Source organism: Podarcis vaucheri, assembly GCF_965113315.1.
Source record: "Podarcis vaucheri genome assembly, chromosome: 7".
Lineage (NCBI taxonomy): Eukaryota > Metazoa > Chordata > Lepidosauria > Squamata > Lacertidae > Podarcis > Podarcis vaucheri.
The window spans coordinates 4,707,451-4,723,117 of NC_138765.1; the positions used below are offsets into that span (position 1 = coordinate 4,707,451).

The window sequence follows — 15,667 nt, forward strand, 5'->3', positions numbered from 1 at the left end:
AGCAAAATGTTGAAATGAAATTATTTGGCTCTTCTTAAAATGTTATAAGAATTAGGCAAGAAGATTAGGGCTTAGGAGAAGTTGACAAAAATCAAGATCAAGTTTTAATCAAAAATCAAGATTTAAGTTTTAAACCTTAAGGTTTTCTATAAGATAATATGATATCAGATTAAGGTAATGTTATGACATAATATTATGAATTATGGAAAGGATTTGCTGTTATTGTTATAAAACAGGATACAGGAAAAAGGAGGAGGAGGAGGTCAAGGAAAGAAGGTATTGAAAGTAGAGAATATGAAAATGATGGTTTCATTTTTACTTTTTATTTTGATCTTTTTGTATAAAACCTTTTTAAAAAATCCTTTTTTCAATAAATATTATTTTAAAAAAACAAAATATAGTCCGGCCCACCACATGGTCTGAGGGTCGGTAGACTGGCCCACGGCTGAAAAAGCTTGCTGACCCCTGGGGTACAGGATGTAGATCAAGACAGACAAAGCCCTGGATTTTGTAGGGCAGGTTGAACCCGGATGAGGCAGCGAAGGCCCCGTGTCTGGTAAACGAGCTATCAGGAGGAAATGCAAATGCAGACCCCGAAGGTTTCCATGGGGCGTGTGTAGCTGGGAAGGGGAGGGGGTGAAGTTCGAAGGCTGACGCAAGAGCTCAGCCACCATCTCCTTCTTTGAAATGCTCCCCTCTAGTGAGTCAACTGAAAGACCAGTCCATGGGTAGGCAAACTAAGGCCTGGGGGCCGGATCCGGCCCAATCGCCTTCTAAATCTGGCCCACGGACAGTCCAGGAATCAGCATGTTTTTACAGGAGTAGAATGTGTCCTTTGATTTCAAATGCACCTCTGGGTTCTTTGTGGGGCATGGGAATTTGTTCTTAGCCAGTAGTGGTTAAGAGCGGTGGACTCGTAATCTGGTGAACCGGGTTCGCTTCCCCGCTCCTCCACCTGCAGCTGCTGGGTGACTTTGGGCCAGTCACACTTCTCTGAAGTCTCTCAGCCTCACTCACCTCTCAGAGTGTTTGTTGTGGGGGAGGAAGGGAAAGGAGAATGTTAGCCGCTTTGAGACTCCTTTGTTGTTGTTTAGTCATTTAGTCATGTCCGCCTCTTCATGACCCCCTGGACCAGAGCACGCCAGGCACTCCTGTCTTCCACTGCCTCCTGCAGTTTGGCCAAAATCATGCTGGTAGCTTCGAGAACACTGTCCCACCATCTCGTCCTCTGTCGTCCCTTTCTCCTTGTGCCCTCCATCTTTCCCAACATCAGGGTCTTTTCCAGGGAGTCTTCTCTTCTCCTGAGGTGGCCAAAGTCTTGGAGCCTCAGCTTCAGGATCTGTCCTTCCAGTGAGCACTCAGGGCTGATTTCCTTCAGAATGGAGAGGTTGGATCTTCTTGCAGTCCATGGGACTCTCAAGAGTCTCATCCAGCACCAGAATTCAAAAGCATCCATTCTTCGGCGATCAGCCTTCTTGATGGTCTAGCTCTCACTCCTTAGAGTAGTGATAAAGCGGGATATCAAATCCAAACTCTACTTTTCCTTCTTTATCGTCATCATCTTCTAAATATAGTCCAGCCTCCCACGAGGGACAGTGGACTGGCCCCCTGCTGAAAAAGTTTGCTGACCCCTGGTCCAGTCGTTCTTCCGAGACTTGCTTTTAAGCCCCTGTTACTAAACAAAACTTTTAAATTGGAGAGGTTGTTACATTTATAAAGGCTGTTTTAAGGCTAACAGAGGAGAATAGGACCCCCGTCTCCAGCACCTTCGCATAACCGAAAGTTAAATTTGTCAATGAGAGTTTGCCAGATACGGCTTCGGACGTTGCTTCAAAGCTGGAAGAAAGCTCCAACCCTGGATTTTTAAATATTTTATGCACCACACTTTAAGGAGGATATTGTCGAGCCACCGATAGCCCTGTCCTCCTCCGTGGATTTGCCCAGCCCTCTTTGAAAGCCAAGCAAGTTGGTGGCAGCCGCCTGTGGGAGGGAGTTCCGCAGGTTAACTCTGCACCGTCAAACACTAAAAAGAGAGGCCTGCTGCCCTTATGCCCTGCTTGTAGTAGGAAAAACCTAAAATAGAACAAAGCCTTAACGGGATGCCGGCTACAAACCTCCTTTCACTGAACTATTCAGTTTCCTCAGAAGGAAATAGAAAAATCATAAACTTTAAATGACCAAAATTCAAACAAGGGTAGAACCCCAAAAATTCTGATGTATTATAATCCTAGCTCAACCTAGGTAAAGCAAAGCGCAGTAATAAAGGATTGAAGACTCAAACGTACGGTTTCTAATACTGAATTTACAAAAAAGGTTTGAAAACCTAAATAGCAAGTTTTAAAGAAAGCCAGACTTGAAGAAGGGAAAGCGCAATAATAGGGGGTTGAAGACTCAACTGGGAAAATTCTAGTGCTGCTTTTACAAAAAGGTTTAAAAACCCAAATGGCACAAAGTCAAAGAAAGGAATACAAGATAAAGCTGTTTTAGGTTTTTGAACAAACTCAAGAAGAACAGGGCTGAAACTCTCCCGTGGTCTAGATGTTACTGCTGATGTTAAAGACGGATCGGGGCCTGATCCAGCTTGGCTCTTAGGGTGTTCTGAAACTCGCTGACCTTGATCCTACGCTGCCTGCCCCAAGTCTGGCGAACCGCTTCACCCTGTGTGTTTTACTCCTACATTTATTCTTGCAATCACGTCTCGTTATTCGGAGTTGTGATGCGTGCTCCCCATCTCACACCTCCGCATGTTTCAGAAAAACGAGGGCAACCGGTGCTCCAAACAGCCGCCACCAACCTGAGCCCTCCTCCAGCTGTCTTGGGCTACAATTCCCAGCAGCCCGACAGCACGGCTGGCCTTAAATAACGGCAGAGCCTCAAAAACGGTGTTCTGTCCTCCTGAACTCCTGCCACAGGGCGTGCCAGACTTTAATTTCTGCAAATCTCTTTGCAGGGTCTCAAAGATAGGCTTTGGGGTGCGAGGAAACAAAATCTGCTGTTATTTCTGTGACTGGACAACATTTAGCTTGGCAAGTCTGCGACTGATGAAGAAGCATATGGACTGCATTCGGGAAACCAAAGAATTTTAATTTTAGCTTCTGAAAAATGCCAGTTATGCTAAATGATGATGATGATGATATAACTGCAGCTGTTTGGCAATCACGACTTATATGCAATTCTACACACATTTTACCTACCAAGCAAAACTAAATTATATCAGTTTAGCCAAAATATATTTTGAATTCCCTAACCACGTTACAACTTTTTACCACCCTTCGTTTTGGGTATGTGAAAATTGAACAATTCAACACGCCCCATTGGTTCCACTCTTAGGGTGAACTTAGGATGCAGACGTCCGCGTGACCGCCTGCTTTTGTGTTTTTCCAAAGAGGGACGCGGTGGCTGCTTCAATAGCCTTTTGTTGCAACCTGAGATCTATGTTACGCCCAGCACTGTGTGGCCTCATTAAATCTCCGTTCCATCATAAAAAGTGCAGGCAAAAGAGATTTTTTTGCAATGCACATGAGCTACACCTCCTCTCTCCTCTCTCCGTGTTTATTTTTCCTTAACACCCAGCCTGAAGAAGAGTTCTGGTGGGCTGAAGAAAGTTCTCCACCGTGGCCATTTCAGTCGCTCCTGATACTACCCTACTGCCGTAATTCTAGGAATCAAATGTTCACGATCAGTCCCCTACTTTTCCAATAGTTGCCGGTGTGGCCGCGATACAGCCATAATCTTCTCTTCATCACGTCAACAGGGGGCAGAGAACCGGAGAGAGCCAGCTTGCTACATCACCTCTTGCCAACCTGATGGGAGTTGTAGTCCGAAACAGCCAGAGGGCGCCCGGTTGGCCTTTGTTGTTGTTTAGTCATTTAGTTGTGTCCGCCTCTTTCGTGACCCCCTGGACCAGAGCATGCCAGGCCCTCCTGTCTTCCACTGCCTCCTGCAGTTTGGTCAAACTCATGCTGGTAGCTTCAAGAACACTGTCCCACCATCTCATTCTCTGTCGTCCCCTTCTCCTTGTGCCCTCCATCTTTCCCAACATCAGGGTCTTTTCCAGGGAGTCTTCTCTTCTCATGAGGGGGCCAAAGTCTTGGAGCCTCAGCTTCAGGATCTGTCCTTCCAGTGAGCACTCAGGGCTGATTTCCTTAAGAATGGAGAGGTTGGATCTTCTTGCAGTCCATGGGACTCTCAAGAGTCTCCTCCAGCACCAGAATTCAAAAGCATCAATTCTTCGGCGATCAGCCTTCTTTATAGTACAGCTCTCACTTCCATACATCACGACTGGGAAAACCATAGCTTGAACTATAGGGACCTTTGTCGGCAAGGTGATGTCTCTACTTCTTAAGATGCTGTCTAGCTTTGTCATTGCTTTTCTCCCAAGAAACAGGCGTCTTTTAATTTCGTGACTGCTGTCACCATCTGCAGTGATCATGGAGCCCAAGAATGTAAAATCTCTCACTGCCTCCATTTCTTCCCCTTCTATTTGCCAGGAGGTGATGGGCCCAGTGGCCACGATCTTCGTTTTTTTTATATTGAGCTTCAGACCATAATTTGCGCTCTCCTCTTTCACCCTCATTAAAAGGTTCTTTAATTCCTCCTCACTTTCTGCCATCAAGGTTGTGTCAGCTGCATATCTGAGGTTGTTGATATTTCTTCCAGCAATCTTAATTCCGATTGGTCTAGGCTGGCTTAGAACTGCTCTTCCTTTCTCTCCCCAAGCCAAGAACTTATTTCTCCCATAAATTAATGCTCTCCCGGCAGCCTGTCTTGCAGGTTGCCAAGGGGAAGACCAAGATGAATGAATGAGTTTCTGAACTGTTTATGCTTTCCGTTTAGACACAGCCCATGAATGGTGCTGAAACTCTGGTAAACCGCAGCAAGGAAAGGCACAGCCTCCTCTATCGAGAGCGCCCGAGATTTGCACATTTGCTTCAGTTGTTGTTTTTTTATACCTTTCCACGTTCCGCATTTCTTTTCCGGATTTTCCAGGCCCAATCTTCTGCCACGGTGTCCTCGAAGCAGGTTAGTTAATTGGACCGTGCTGAAGTGAACCGGCATATCCAGTGGCGTAGCGTGGGTTGTCAGCACCCGGGGCAAGGCAAGTAATTTGCGCCCCTAACCCGTGGATTTGCGCCCCCTAACCCATGGATTTGCGCCCCCTAACCCTAACCCCCAGGTGTTGCGCCCGGTACGGCCGGCCCCCCCTGCACCCCCCACGCTACGCCACTGGGCATATCTGAGACAGCTGCGGGGTTCTTGCAAGCCGGCTTGGCTGAGAGGGAGGCGGTCTGGAAGGCTAAAGGGTTTCCCCCCACCCTCCTCATATATTCTGCACTGAACCTGGGGTTTTAATTTGAGGAAGGTGGCATGTGGCCGTATCCTGTTTGGGACTGGAGGGAGCCCTGCCATTCCAGCACCAGCCTGTGTCTCCTTTGTTCCCTGCCCTTTAGAGCTTGGCAGGAGAGTGCCTGGGAATTGTGTTAGGGAGGAAGGGGGTCTCCATGACCTTCAGCTGCAGGGAGAGGGATTAAGACCTCAGAAAGGTCAGAATTAATTTTTCAGGAGCCCTTCTTATTAATTAATTGGAGAACTAACACTTCTGCGGAGCTAAGCTGGGGATAAATGCCTTGGGGCGGGGGCCACGTCCCGGTCTGTTCCCCCACCCCAATTTTCCCAGAAACCAGCATCCAGCCCTGTAAACACAGCATCTCGGGTCTTCTGCGCTCTGCACGTGTCCCAAGCACTTGCAGGGAAAAGGCAGGGCGAGCCCTTGAAAACAGCCCAGAATTTTACTGAATACATTAAAGAAGTACAGTGGTACCTCAGGTTACATACCCTTCAGGTTACAGACTCCGCTAACCCAGAAATAGTGCTTCAGGTTAAGAACTTTGCTTCAGGATGAGAACAGAAATTGGGCTCCGGCAGCAGCAGGAGGCCCCATTAGCTAAAATGGTGCTTCAGGTTAAGAACAGTTTCAGGTTAAGAACGAACCTCCAGAACAAATTAAGTACTTAACCCGAGGTACCACTGCACATTTGTCTCTTCCACAAGTTTGGCATAAGTGACATCTAATTGGCTGAATTTTTTTTCTTGACGTAATATAGAAGCTTTTATTATGGGTACTCTTTGGGGTCAGGTGCTGTGCCAAACCTCCTGCTCTCTCGCTTTTTACAACGGCTCTCTTTCCACTTTTACCTGCCTGTTATCTCATCGCAAATATCCGGATAACCTGCTTTATCATTTCTTCCGGCGAATGTAACATCGCATGCCAGCCTTTGGCTTGGATCGGTCTAGTTGTTTTATACGTTTGTGTATTTTGTTGCTTAGGTCATAGGGATAAAATTCAACAGAAATACAGTGGTACCTCGGGTTAAGTACTTAATTCGTTCCAGAGGTCCGTACTTAAGGCAGCCCTGTTCAGGGAAGTTTTTAACGTGTGATATTTTACTGTATTTTTGGTTTTTATGGAAGCCGCCCAGAGTGGCTGGGGAGGCCCAGCCAGATGGGCGGGGTATAAATAATAAATTATTATTATTATTATTATATTAACCTGAAACTGTTCTTAACCTGAAGCACCACTTTAGCTAATAGGGCCTCCCGCTGCTGCACAATTTCTGTTCTCATCCTGAAGCAAAGTTCTTAACCTGAAGCACTATTTCTGGGTTAGCAGAGTCTGTAACCTGAAGCGCATGTAACCTGAAGCGCATGTAACCCGAGGTACCACTGTACTTTCAGGAAAGGGAAAAGGAAACAGCCCAGAAGTTTCCACCGGTTCAGAATATATCTGTGGGGCTTCAGATGACGCACACAAAAATGGTTGCCATTTTACCAGTTGAGAACCTGGCTGCCCGACTCAATCCCAAACAGCGTTGCTCTTTGAAGACCTAAAGCACCTTGCAAGCAGTTCCTTGAGAACTGCCTCTCACGAACCTGCCCAGTTCTGTTTTTGAGGGCCTCCTTGAGGGGGACGTTTTCCTTTTTTAAAAAAAAAAGATTTTTATTGAAGTTTCACAAATTATATAATAACAAACAAGACAATAATACAAACAAACAAAGAAACAAAAACAAGTATAATTTCAATCCCTTATTTTCTTGTAACTTACTTCCGCGACTTCCTCATACCTCCCCTTTCTGTATTCCAATTTCCAATTATTAATTCAGCAAATCCTCTCCCTTGTTATCCATTTAAATTTTTAGACTTTCTTTTCTTTTTACTTAATCATTACAGCTAGAAACCACGTAATTTCTAAACCCACGTCATTCTAACATTCAATAATTTTACAATGTTTCCTAAGATAGTCCTTAAATTTCTTCCAGTCTTTGAGGGGGACGTTTTCCAGGTGTGGTGCTTGATGTCGAAAACAGCAGCCCCAAAGCGGAGCATGCCTGGCCTCATGTTTAGACATAAAAAACCGAAAGTAAACAAAGAAGAAGAAAAATGACTTCCATTTCTCCATCTCTCCACTTCAAAAACTTGTGCAAAATTCCTACTCCGTAGTAACAGTCAGCTCTTCTGCTTTGCAACCTTTCCCCCCCCCCCCCCCAGTCTTCAGACCCAGATATCACAAGTTGATTTTCCTTTTTGCGCAGAAAGCCCATAAGGGGTTTCCAATCGTTGATAAACATCAACAGTGATTTTTCTCTAGTTTAGCATGTCAGTTGTGCGGTCCTAGCCAAATCCATTCATTTCAATAGCTGTTCTTCCATAATAGGTAATAAGAAGTCCTTCCATCTTTGTGCGTATAACAGTCTCGCTGTTGTGATCGTATATTGCAATAATCTTCCATAACTTTCCCCCCGGACGTCTGGTTGGCAACTGTGAGAAGAGAATGCTGGAATAGATTGGAAATATCAGTTTGATCCAGCGGCTTGTCTTATCTTAATAAGGATTTGATTACCCCTACTTAGTCTTTAAGGGACACGGGTGGCGCTGTGGGTTAAACCACAGAGCCTAGGACTTTCCGATCAGAAGGTCGGCGGTTCGAATCCCCGCGGCGGGGTGAGCTCCCGTTGCTCGGTCCCTGCTCCTGCCAACCTAACAGTTCAAAAGCACGTCAAAGTGCAAGTAGATAAATAGGTACTGCTCCGGTGGGAAAGTAAACAGTGTTTTCGTGTGCTGCTCTGTTTCGCCAGAAGCGGCTTAGTCCTGCTGGCCACATGACCCGGAAGCTGTACGCCGGCTCCCTCGGCCAGTAAAGCGAGACGAGCGCCGCAACCCCATAGTAGGCCACGACTGGACCTAATGGTCAGGGGTCCCTTTACCTTTACCTTACTTAGTCTTTGCTCTCACATTTTAGATGTTTGTGCATTTTTTTGCAGGAGGCAAAAGATGCGCCCCAGCTGGGTAGCTTCCGACACCCTCACAAACACACCCTAAATGGTGCCTGTGGCCCATCTACAGTGGTGCCTCGCAAGACGAAATTAATCTGTTCCGCAAGTCTCTTCGTCTTGCGGTTTTTTCGTCTTGTGAAGCACGGCTATTAGCGGCTTAGTGGCTATTAGCGGCTTAGCGGCTATTAGCGCCTTAGCGGCTATTAACGGCTTAGTGGCTATTAACTGCTTAGCGGCTTTAAGAAAAAGGAAACAAACTCGCAAGAACTCGCAAGACGTTTCGTTTTGCAAAGCAAGCCCATAGGGAAATTCGTCTTGCGAAGCGACTGAAAAAACAGAAAACCCTTTCGTCTAGCGAGTTTTTCGCCTCGCGAGGCATTCGTCTTGCGGGGCACCACTGTACCTTTGTGAAATTGCTGTGACATACTTGGGTTTTAGGAGACGCGGGTGGCGCTGTGGGTAAAACCTCAGTGTCTAGGACTTGCTGATCACATGGTCGGCGGTTCGAATCCCCGCGGCGGGGTGCGCTCCCGTCGTTCGGTCCCAGCGCCTGCCAACCTAGCAGTTTGAAAGCACCCCCGGGTGCAAGTAGATAAATAGGGACCGCTTACCAGCGGGAAGGTAAACGGCGTTCCGTGTGCTGTGCTGGCTCGCCAGATGCAGCTTGTCACGCTGGCCACGTGACCCGGAAGTGTCTGCGGACAGCGCTGGCCCCCGGCCTATAGAGTGAGATGAGCGCACAACCCTAGAGTCTGGCAAGACTGGCCCGTACGGGCAGGGGTACCTTTACCTTTACCTTACTTAGGTTTTGGACACCCCCCTCTGTTTAGAGTCCGAAGTTTTAGGCTGCATCTTTAGGATGCGTTTCCTGCTCTCATCTCTCTGAGTCAGACAGCATGTCTCTGCATCCACTTTCGAGATTTCTATTGATGAGACAGAGGTGTGGTGCTGCAGGCACAGTCTCTCTCTGCAGATGGTCTCTCCTTCCCAGAACCGCTGAGCCAAGGGGCGAGGTTTGGGGAGGGTTTGGCTGCTTGCCTGGGCGAAACAGTCGAGCGCTGCTTTGATTCCTGGCAGCGGATGAAGCTTTTGGCCACCGATCTGGGTGGGGAAGGCAGATGCGCCCTCAGAAGAGAAGAGAATCGCAGACCTGTTGAGTTGGAAGGGAACCCCAAGGGTCATCTAGTCCAACCCCCTGGAACGATGCCGGAATCGCAGCTAAAGAGGTGGTTCTGTTGAAGAATCTCAAATAATTATAATCATCGCCATAATAAATTTTATTTATACCCCGCCCTCCCCAGCCAGAGCCAGGCTCAGGGTGGATAACACCAATAAAATCACAGTACAAACATAATGGGGAAAAGAAGAAGAAGAAAAAACCAATTTAAAATGCAGCCTCATTTTAAAAGTAGCCGATAAATCAAGACCCTAAGGGGAGGGAAACATAAGGGTCAGACTGAGTCCAAACCAAAGGCCAGGCGGAACAGCTCTGTCTTGCAGGCCCTACGGAAAGATGTCAAGTCCCGCAGGGCCCTGGTCTCTTGTGACGGAGCGTTCCACCAAGTCGGGGCCAGTACTGAAAAGGCCCTGGCCCTGGTTGAGACCAATCTAACCACTTTGCGACCTGGGACCTTCAGAATGTTTTTATTTGCAGACCGTAGGTTCCTCTGTGGGACATACCAGGAGAGGCGGTCCCGTAGGTACGAGGGTCCTAGGCCGTATAGTGCTTTAAAGGTTAAAACCAGCATCTTAAATCTGATCCTGTACTCCACCGGGAGCCAGTGCAGCTGGTATAGCACCGGATGGATATGATCTCGCAGCAAGGACCCCGTAAGGAGTCTCGCTGCGGCATTCTGCACCCGCTGGAGTTTCTAGGTCGGCTTCAAGGGCAGCCCCGCGTAGAGCGAGTTACAATAATCAAGCCTGGAGGTGACCGTCGCGTGGATCACTGTGGCCAGATCAGGGTGAGACATGGAGGAGAGCCCACTGTCTTCGAAGGCAGCCTGTTCCACAGTTGAACAGCTCTTAATGTCGGAAAGTACTATCTGTGAGTTAGCCATTTCCAGCAAAAACAAGGAAAAGAGACTTGGGATTCCTTAAAAGAATCACAGAATTGCAGAGTTGGGAAGGCTCCCAAGGGCCATCTAGTCCAACCCCCTTCGATGCAGGAATATGCAGCCATCCCATACGGGGATCGAACCTGCAACCTCGGCATCATCAGCGCCAGGCTCTAGCCAACCATCCTGGGAGGAGCCTTCTGTGGCTTAGGGAAATTTATGCCATAGCAAACGTGTTACAGCCTCGAAGACGTCACAAAACTCTCGTGTGTTCCTTTATTCTCCTGGTATGCCCCGCGGAGGACCTTAAGGTCCACAAATGACAACATTTTGGAGGTCGCAAGGTGGTTAGGTTGGTCTCAACTAGGGCCAGGGCCTTTTCAGTACTGGCCCCGACTTGGTGGAATGCTCTGTCACAAGAGACCAGGGCCCAGCGGACTTGACATCTTTCCGCAGGGCCTGCAAGACAGAGCTATTCCGCCTGGCCTTTGGTTTGGGCTCGGTCTGACCCTTATGTTTCCCTCCCCTTATGGTTCCCTCATTGCAAGAAGTGAGGGTACAGGGAAGCAGGCAGAGGGCCTTCTCGGTGGTGGCACCCGCCCTGTGGAATGCCCTCCCTTCAGATGTGAAGGAAATAAGTAGCTATCCTATCTTTAAAAGACATCTGAAGGCAGCCCTGTTCAGGGAAGTTTTTAATATTTAACGCTGTATTGTTTTTAATACTTGATTGGGAGCCGCCCAGAGTGGCTGGGGAAACTCAGCCAGATTGGCGGGGTATAAATAATAATAATTATTATTATTATTAGGCCAAGTGGGGATTTGAAGCCTGGTCCCCAAGTCTTGGCCCGACACTCTAACCACTGCACCACACTGCCTCTGTGTTAATACCGCCGGGGGGGGGGGGGTAAACACAGCAACAGCCCTGTCAAACCCCACCTGCCGCCAGCCACTAACTAAGGGCCTAACTCCTGCCCTCCCGGCGACAACTCTGTTCCGCTTTTTCTGCCACGTTCCACTCCATGAATTGTCCCGCTAAACCAGACCAAAATATACAGAAAAGATGCAAAGTGGTAAACAAAACGCTAGGTCCCCCAAAAACGCTGAGGTCTGCAGCCTGTATAAATCATTCCTGTCTGCATAGTCTGTTCTGGTTTTGCCCCCTTGCAGTGGGGGAAGGAAGACCAGAAGTTCCCTTTCAGCAGATTAGGCTACTCTAGCCCAGTCTTGTCTCTGGCAAAGCAGGTGCCCGTCTCTGAGCCCTGATCCGTCTCCCTAAGGACCTCCAGAAAGCACAGGAGCCCCGTCCCCTTCCCCTGAGAGACTTCTCAATTTCTGCGTTTCTAGGGTTTCACCAGGCAGCACCTCTCTGAACCAAATCTTTACAAGCCTGAGGGCTAGAAACTTGCTGCCTTCGTTTATGCATTGCATATATATCCCAGCTTTTTCCTTTCAAGGGGCTCAAGGTGGGGCCCACAGATCTCCTTGTTTTACCCTCAACAACAGCCCTGTGCGGTAGGTCAGGCTGAGAGCGGCAGTGATGGACCCCCCCCCTCCAAGGCCACCACCTAGTGGAAGTCATGGCCGAGGGGGGATTTGAACCCTGGTCTCTCCCAGGGCCTGGCCCAATACTCTCACCACACTGGTTCTTTGATCAAAGGATGCAGAGATTCTTGGGCGGCTGAATTTCGCACCCAGTACCAAATCCCATGCGTTGGGTTTTTCCCCTGAGAACAGTTGTGTTCCCCCAAGCTGTCATTCATTTTAAAATGCACCCTTTAAAAATGGGTTGGGGAGGGAAAGTTATTGGGTTGCTTTTGTTTTTAATTATGTATTTTGTGTTACTATTTTGTTATTTTATGTTATAACTGCCCAGAGATCTGTGGTTATAGGGTGGTAGGGACGGGGATGGCGCTGTGGTCTAAACCACTGAGCCTCTTGGGCTTGCCGATCAGAAGGTCGGCAGTTCGAATCCCCACGACGGGGTGAGCTCCCATTGCTCGGTCCCTGCTCCTGCCAACCTAGCAGTTCGAAAGCACAAAGCCCAAGTAGATAAATAGGTACCACTCCAGCGGGAAGGTAAACAGCGTTTCCGTGTGCTCTGGTTTTCGTCACGGTGTCCTGCTGTGCCAGAAGCGGTTTAGTCCTGCTGGCCACATGACCCGGAAAGCTGTCTGTGGACAAATGCCGACTCCCTCGGCCTGAAAGCAAGATGAGCGCCGCAACCCCATAGTCGCCTTTGACTGGACTTAACCGTCCAGGGATCCTTTACCTTTTTTACCTATAGGGCGGTGTAGAAATTTTAATAATAGTAATAATAATAATAATAATAATTTCATTTTGTTATCTCATGGGAGAACTTAACTGTGGAAAGAGTGAGGTCTGGACTTGTCACCCTATGGCAGCAAATGTCCCAGGTATCTCTGCCGCCAAGTGATGCCAAAGGAAATTTAAGAAGATGCCATTCCTATGGTCCCATCCATGGAGCTCACCCACACTTTCACACGATCTGTATTTTGACTGTACTTTGCAACGATTAATTCTCCCGGGTCTGATAGCTTCTCTCCTTGTTCTGCCGCTGTGCCCTGTTAAAAGGCAGTGTCCCATGAACCAGATCTTATCAGGGGCACAGAAAATCCAGAGAGGTTCCTAAACCGCACTAAATGCACACCTCAATCCGGATCTTAATATTCATGGACAAACCCAGGTGCGAGAGAGTTGAGCAGAGAAGAAAAGCACAGCTTCTCCGTCAACCGGGCATCGTTGTACGACGCCGATCGAATGTGCTCACAGGTCTCTGAGGACACATGGCAGCTTATGGCATGATGCCTTTGCTTGCAAAGTGAAATGACTTAAGCGTCAAATGTGATTAAATAGACATTTGGTGCTTATGGGGAGGGTGGCTGAATATCGATTGCTGCTTCTTGTATAAATTAGTGAAAACAATGAAATGTTTGGATTCCAACCAAACCAACCGCGCCTGGAATTGCTCCTGATCTGTCCAACTCCAGCGACCGAGAGGGAGAGAGAGACTTCCCTACGAGAAGCCAAGTTGCAGGGAACCAGGCAGAGGGCCTTCTCGGTAGTGGCACCCTCCCTGTGGAACGCCCTCCCACCAGATGTCAAAGAGAAGAACAACTACCAGACTTTTAGAAGACCTCTGAAGGCAGACCTGTTTAGGGAAGCTTTTAATGTTTAATAGGTTATTGTATTTTAGTGTTCTGTTGGAAGCCGCCCAGAGTGGCTGGGGAAACCCAGCCAGATGGGCGAGGTATAAATAATATATTATTATTATTATTATTATTATTATTATTATTATTATTATTATTATTATTGCCGTCCTCTTTCCCCAGGTCCACAAGGCCAGGAAGCACCTCTGAGAAGCGTCCCTTGCACCAACCCAGCTGATTAGGTGCCACCACGGCAGAAGGCAACACCCAGCTCCATCCCATGGGGGCCTCGTCGCGCACCGATTCCAGGGACCTCCTCGCGATGGCCAGCCCGGCCCTGCGGACGCCCTGCTCCTGGCCCCGCAGACCCCTGTCCTGAGCCGGGGACCCAGCGCCGCCCGGGCTCTCTGCAGCCCGCTTCCTTGAGGATGTGCAACGCGACGCTGGTGAGTTGCCACGTGGACTCCAAGATCGACCACCTCTTCCCTCCGGCGCTGTACATCGCCGTCATCACCGTGGGCCTGCCCACCAACTGCCTGGCCCTGTGGGCCGCCTACCTGCAGGTGCGCCAGAAGAACGAGCTGGGAGTCTACCTGATGAACCTCTCCGTGGCCGACCTGCTCTACATCGCCACGCTGCCTCTGTGGATCGACTACTTCCTGCACCACGACAACTGGATCCACGGGCAGCAGTCCTGCAAGGTCTTCGGCTTCATCTTCTACACCAACATCTACATCAGCATCGCCTTCCTGTGCTGCATCTCGGTCGACCGCTACCTGGCCGTGGCGCACCCTCTGCGCTTCGCCCGCTTCCGCCGGGTCAAGACGGCCGTGGCCGTCAGCGCCACGGTGTGGGCCATCGAGATCGGGGCCAACTCGGCGCCGCTGTTCCACAACGAGCTCTTCCACGACCGCTACAACCACACCTTCTGCTTCGAGAAGTACCCCATGGAGGAGTGGGTGGCGTGGATGAACCTCTACCGGGTCTTCATCGGGTTCCTCTTCCCGTGGACGCTGATGCTGTTCTCCTACCGGGGGATCCTGCGCGCCGTTCGGGGGAACGTCTCCACCGAGAGGCAGGAGAAAGCCAAGATCAAGCGCCTCTCGCTCAGCCTCATCGTCATCCTGCTCTTCTGCTTCGCCCCGTACCACCTGCTCCTCCTCTCGCGCAGCGCCGTGCACCTGAGCAAGCCCTGCGACTGCGGCTTCGAGGAGACGGTCTTCGTGGCCTACCACACGGCGCTGGCTTTCACCAGCCTCAACTGCGTGGCCGACCCCATCCTGTACTGCTTCGCCAACGAAGGGGCCCGGGGCGACGTGGCCAAGGCCCTCTCCACTTTGCTGCGCTTCCTGGCCAGCTCCAAGCCCCGAGAGATGGCCAACGCCTCCCTCACCCTCGACACCCCTCTCTCCTCCAAGAAGAGCAGCTTCTGCCGGCAGCCACTGGCGCTCCCCATGCCCCCCTCGCAGGGGGGGCCCGCGGGGGACGAGGAGCTCCAGATGAAGATACTGACTTTCGAACGCTGAACGCTTGGAGCTGCGTCCAGACGACGCAGAGGCCCCGCTGGCAACTCGCCGGGGCAGGTGGCCGACGGATATACTATCGGACCTAACAATAAAATGATAATATTATTATTATAATAACTTAAAACGTGCCAGCACATTTCTGCCCTAAGTTCCACGCTGCGAGATGCATTGCTGGGGGTTGGCCTAGACCAGGGATCCCCAACCTGCAGCCCTCCATATGTTTTGGCCTGCAACTCCCATGATCCCTAGCTAGCAGGACCAGTAACCATCATCATCATCATCATCATATATTTATACCCCGCCCATCTGGCTGAGTTTCCCCAGCCACTCTGGGCGGCTTCCAATCAAGTGTTAAAAACAATACAGCATTAAATATTAAAAACTTCCCTGAACAGGGCTGCCTTAAGATGTCTTTTAAAGATAGGATAGCCGCTTATTTCCTTCACATCTGATAGGAGGGCGTTGCACAGGGCGGGCGCCACCACCGAGAAGGCCCTCCGTCTGGTTCCCTGTAACCTCACTTCTCAATGAAGGAACCGCCAGAAGGCCCTCGGCGCTGGATCTCAGTGTCCAGGCTGAACTATGG

The 15,667-nt window shown here is 49.4% G+C and overlaps 1 protein-coding gene and 1 long non-coding RNA gene across 2 annotated transcripts in view; one reads left to right on the forward strand and one right to left on the reverse strand.

Annotated features, from left to right (window-relative positions):
- Nucleotides 1-6,400, reverse strand: part of LOC309537034 — a 60,130-nt gene extending 53,730 nt beyond the window's left edge. Inside the window, exons 1-2 of the long non-coding RNA XR_014221776.1 lie at nucleotides 5,218-6,400; nucleotides 4,292-5,041 (exon numbers count right to left, since the gene is read on the reverse strand). This is a non-coding gene — a long non-coding RNA (uncharacterized lncRNA). The remainder of the gene's footprint in view (nucleotides 1-4,291; nucleotides 5,042-5,217) is intronic.
- GPR4 (G protein-coupled receptor 4) overlaps nucleotides 1-15,205 on the forward strand; it is a 48,334-nt gene extending 33,129 nt beyond the window's left edge. Inside the window, exon 2 of the mRNA XM_082231275.1 lies at nucleotides 13,739-15,205. Within this exon, the coding sequence (XP_082087401.1) occupies nucleotides 13,984-15,081 (1,098 nt within the window). The 5' untranslated portion in view covers nucleotides 13,739-13,983 and the 3' untranslated portion in view covers nucleotides 15,082-15,205. The remainder of the gene's footprint in view (nucleotides 1-13,738) is intronic.
- Nucleotides 15,206-15,667: the final 462 nt, after the last annotated feature.